The sequence below is a fragment of the Arachis ipaensis genome, chromosome B08, assembly GCF_000816755.2.
Source record: "Arachis ipaensis cultivar K30076 chromosome B08, Araip1.1, whole genome shotgun sequence".
Lineage (NCBI taxonomy): Eukaryota > Viridiplantae > Streptophyta > Magnoliopsida > Fabales > Fabaceae > Arachis > Arachis ipaensis.
In genome coordinates this window covers 7886630-7891118 of record NC_029792.2, presented here as the reverse complement: position 1 = coordinate 7891118, position 4489 = coordinate 7886630, and the positions used below count along the sequence as shown (strand labels likewise).

General features: G+C 35.6%; 1 protein-coding gene across 1 annotated transcript; it reads right to left on the bottom strand.

Annotated features, from left to right (window-relative positions):
• Positions 248-2128, bottom strand: LOC107613753 (xyloglucan endotransglucosylase/hydrolase protein 9). The gene is made up of 4 exons (XM_016315879.2): positions 1855-2128; positions 1660-1760; positions 1116-1309; positions 248-804 (listed from the first exon to the last, which is right to left on the bottom strand). Exons 1-4 carry the CDS (start codon positions 2012-2014, stop codon positions 372-374), a joined length of 888 nt encoding a protein of 295 aa, XP_016171365.1. The 5' UTR covers positions 2015-2128; the 3' UTR covers positions 248-371.

Here is a 4489-nt window from a genome sequence, read left to right as displayed (position 1 = left end):
AATTATTTGTTACCTTCAATATAACATACAACAACTCTATTCCCTCTGTACCCTGTAGCCTTCATTCCACGATCGAACAATATTATTCTAATTTTCTTGGGTCCCCAAGGCAACCCGTGAGTCTTAGCTCTTGTTGTTGTGGTACCCCAATGCGGAACATCTCAATCTCACCACTCCCTAGTATTATTTAGTCCTATCCAAGATCGCACTACTCCATGATTATATATATTTATTTTTAAAATAAGAGTCTATGTATGCAAATTGCAAAGGAGGAAAATAAAAGAATTAACATTAAGAGCTAGCTAGCTAGTAGCTAAAAATAATATTACAAGGTTGATGAGAGGGAACAACATGTTGATTAATTTATTTGGTTAGTGACGGTGGTGGACACACTCAGCGGGTGTGACTGGGAACCTAGCAGTATCAGTGCAATAGTCATAGACCATATGGTTAGCCCTAACCCACATAAGCTGGTGGCTCTGGTGAACGTTCAACTCCGACATGGTTGGTTCATCCCACCAATACTTCTTATCCTCGCTGCTACTGCACCTCTTAGCATTTTCCGGGGCCACTGATGACGATGACACTCCCACTGGGCACTCACACGCGTCAATCGTGAAGTCCTTGTATGTGGCAACGAATGGTGCATGGCTCCAATCTGTCTTCACCCTACCACCCTGTGTGGCCCAATCATCTGCGTTCCATATTGAGCTGTACACTCCCATTGCTTGGTCTTTAGGGAAAGGGATTCCCTTGTGTTCAAGGTTTGTGTGCACCCTTATTGGCGTCTCGTCCACTAGGAACCTGCCAAATACGAAATTAAAAGGTTACATGGCTATATTGGTAATTTAAACTTCGATGCACAATTGCACAAAGATTCCCATGACCCAAAGGGGACACACAATGACACCAAGCCTAACCATGCTTCAAACACCACTTATCAAAAGCATGCAATTTCGTGTCCTCTTTATACAGCTTTTTCAGTACCCTTTTAATTTCCCTTGTGCTTTATTTCTTTTTTGTTTTTTTCCCACCTCATGGAAAATAACATCTCCAATGCATGTGCATTAAATAATAATGTTAACATATATGGCTTGATGGTGATTGGTGCTTACACAACTTGGCGTTGATTCCAGAAGATAGAGTAGGTGTGGAAGTCCTTGGTGGGATCGAACCATAGGTCGAGTCTCTGCTCCCTGTTACCAACACCATTCACATACACATTCGTCTGCACCGAATAAGGCTCACCAGTAGTGTTCCCCAAGAACTCAAAATCAAATTCGTTGTGATTTGGACCCTCCGATGACATCTGCCAATATAATAAGTTAACTTGTAAGCAATATATTCTTTGGTTGGTTGGATGGATTGCATTAATAATGAATCAGATTTATGGTAAATCACGTTGTGAAAAAAAGGAGTAGGTAGCTGACACTAAATAGCTCTGGTATTAGTCTATTCATGGATTCATTTTAGAGTTGTCCGCACTAGAGTAAAATTCAATGTATTCAGCTAAATCGCATGAAAAATTAAATACTGCCTATAGAATAGGGACCCATAAATAAATTAGTGAAGTACTAAAATCTCCATATGAGAGGTTAACAAATCAAAAGAGCTACTCTTTATTTATTTATTTATTTATTTTTGTTTTATTCCACTTACATAGAAAGCAGTAACGGTTCCAGCAGAGTCACCCTCCACAAGCTTAAGTTGGATGCTCACTTTCCCAAACATATATTTGCTCTTTGATCCAAAACCAGCACCTACAATGTCCCAAAAAATATCACATTATAACTCTAAACACACAAATATCCAAATGACATTAGTTTAATAAAAAGTAAAGGATGGGATAATGACCTGAATAGTTATCAAGCTTGAGTTTAATGAGTTCGCCATCGTGGATGAAATGATCGAAGGCCCAAGCAGGCTGGTAGAGTTCTTCAAACTTGGAAGAGGCAACAACCCCCACCAAAACTAGACCCACAAAGAATCCCAAGAGACTAGACATCTTAGACATTGTTATGTTGAAGAGAGATAGAAAGAAAGATGAGAAGAAGAAAAGAGGGAATTTCTGAAATGCCTTCACTGTGTGTGTGTGTGAGAGGGCTCACATGAGAGTGGTGTTGATGTTGGGTTCCATTTATAGGCCGCATTCTGCACCATATCCACGTAACGGATGTCTATGCCACGTCATTTGCCACGTTGGATTTCAAATTCCAAGAAACGGATGGATAAAAGAAATTCATACAAAATTACTACTTACTCGTTACTACTTTCCTTTATTAGTTATTACTATTAATTTTAAGAGACTCAACTAATTCTAAATTATGACGAGCTAGGTAATTTATTTTTTAGGGCACATTTAATGAACTCATGTATTTTTTTTGGTGACTTAATGAACTCTTGTATACACTAGTGGTCTAATATTTGAAGCAAGTATTACGTATGAAAAATTTATATAATTCCATTTTTAATGCAAAACGTTTTTAGTTTATTCATTTGTGTTTCGCTTGATGGTTTCATTGACTAGTTAAGTATTATGCATTATCTGTACTGTTTGAATAATTTGCAATATGGAAAAAATGGTATTAGAAAAAGCCATATTTGCAATCCAATTTTCAATATTTTGAACAAGATTGCGTTTCGACATTAAATATATATGTTCTTGAAAAAAAAAATAAAAGTTTAATTTTTTTTTTAAACAAAAAGTTTAGTAAGGTATAGTATTTAGAAAGTTCAAAATTACAATCCAAACACTAAAAAAGAAGTTGTCGTTATTTTCGGCATTGCCATCAACAACTAGACGGACCCACTTTTTGTAGCTCTTAATCGACTTGGTAATAACTTCTGCAACGCGTTTCTTGATTCCTGAAAATCTTGGCATTCCTTTCCAATCACATATTCCAAATGATAGCAAAAAAGCCAATCAGCCGCCACCTGTAATGTTCGTCTTTTCTTACAGAAACTTCTGTCTAACTCTCAAAGTGTTGCTTAATGGTTCCTGGAATAGACCAAAATTTATTATAAACGTATAACCAAACACACCACACCTGCCACGAGAATTTACAACCAATGAATAAGTGGAAATCATTCTCAGTTTTATTTTTACATAAAACACAAATCATATTCCTGTGATCAATAATGTCCAATCTAATCAATCTTTCCTTAGTATTGACCCTACCAACTAACACAAATCAGGTGAATAGCTTAACTCTTGGTGGTACTAGTCCTCTCCATATAGATCTAGTGAAACTATAACTTGTAATGTCCTTCGGGAGAGTCTCAGCCTGCAAAACCTGCACAAATGAGTTAGTAGAATAAACTCCTAATCTATCAAATTTCTATACTATTCTCTTCTCCCTCTCACTTGTTAACATATAACAAGACAGATTGTAGAACTCTATGAAGTTGGTTAACTAATTCTAACTCCCATTAGAATAGTACCCTTCTCCAATGAAAATTTCATATCCACTCCAACTCATCCCAGAACCCACAGTCTCCTATTACAGATCCGACTTGGTTTGAAACCGAGAAAAACCTTGGAAATACCACATGGTAGCCAATTATCTTTCAAGAAACGAATTTTTCTACCATCTCCTAGCTCTAATGATAACCCTCTAACCATCTTAAAGATTTTGGTTTCGAACTAATTAGTTCTTCAAGAAAAAAAATATCAATTTATTTTTTACTATAATAAATTATGGACACATAATATTTTTCTATTATTGATAGGAGATTGTATTAACAATAATTTTATTATGTATTGTTAAAGTATATATTAGTTAAATTCATAAAATAAAATCACCGTTACTTTTATCATTATGATTATATAAGATATAAGATTACTAATGTGCTATGATTACCGAATTTTATAACAGTAGAAAAGCAATTGATTTTTTTCAATGTAACGAAGAGCAATTGATCCTACTACAATTATTGCCACGATACCATTACTTAAAGTGCTATCATAACAACGTTGTGAGTGCAATTATGCATTTGTGCATATCAATAGTTTCATATATCTTTAGTTACACTCGTATTTTATATTTTTGGCATTACTACGATTAACATCTCACTAACCATTTAATCTATAGTTAGATTTTTAATGTTCATTTTTAAAACTGCTGCTAACAATTCATTTATAGGCGCACTTAACTTTTATTCAGCCCAGGATAAATGTCTCAATTTAAAAGAATAATAATTGAGCACGAAAAAATTTAAAGTGAAGTAGTTGAGAATTATGATAGCCATGAAACATTTGAGGTTGGGTTAAAAATGTAGCCGTTACTGTGTGCAGGGATGAAACGTCATAGCTGGCCAAAGCTGTTTAAAGGATATGGGGCCCACCTTTTACAATCCATAAAGAATGATGCCAGATCTCATCCAATAGTATCTTACCACGTGGAACATTACAGCTGGAGGTGTTCCATGCACAGCTGTCACCTTTTAAAAATAGCCTGCTTTTTCTCGCAGCCGTTGGATCCACATCCTT

Coding starts and splice junctions, on each gene's coding strand:
- LOC107613753 (XM_016315879.2), bottom strand. CDS start 2,014: ATGTCTAAGATGTCTAGTCTCTTGGGATTCTTTGTGGGTCTAGTTTTG. Junction 1,310..1,659: donor GAACCGTTACTGCTTTCTAT/GTAAGTGGAATA, acceptor TTATATTGGCAG/ATGTCATCGGAGGGTCCAAA. Junction 805..1,115: donor TGGAATCAACGCCAAGTTGT/GTAAGCACCAAT, acceptor CGTATTTGGCAG/GTTCCTAGTGGACGAGACGC.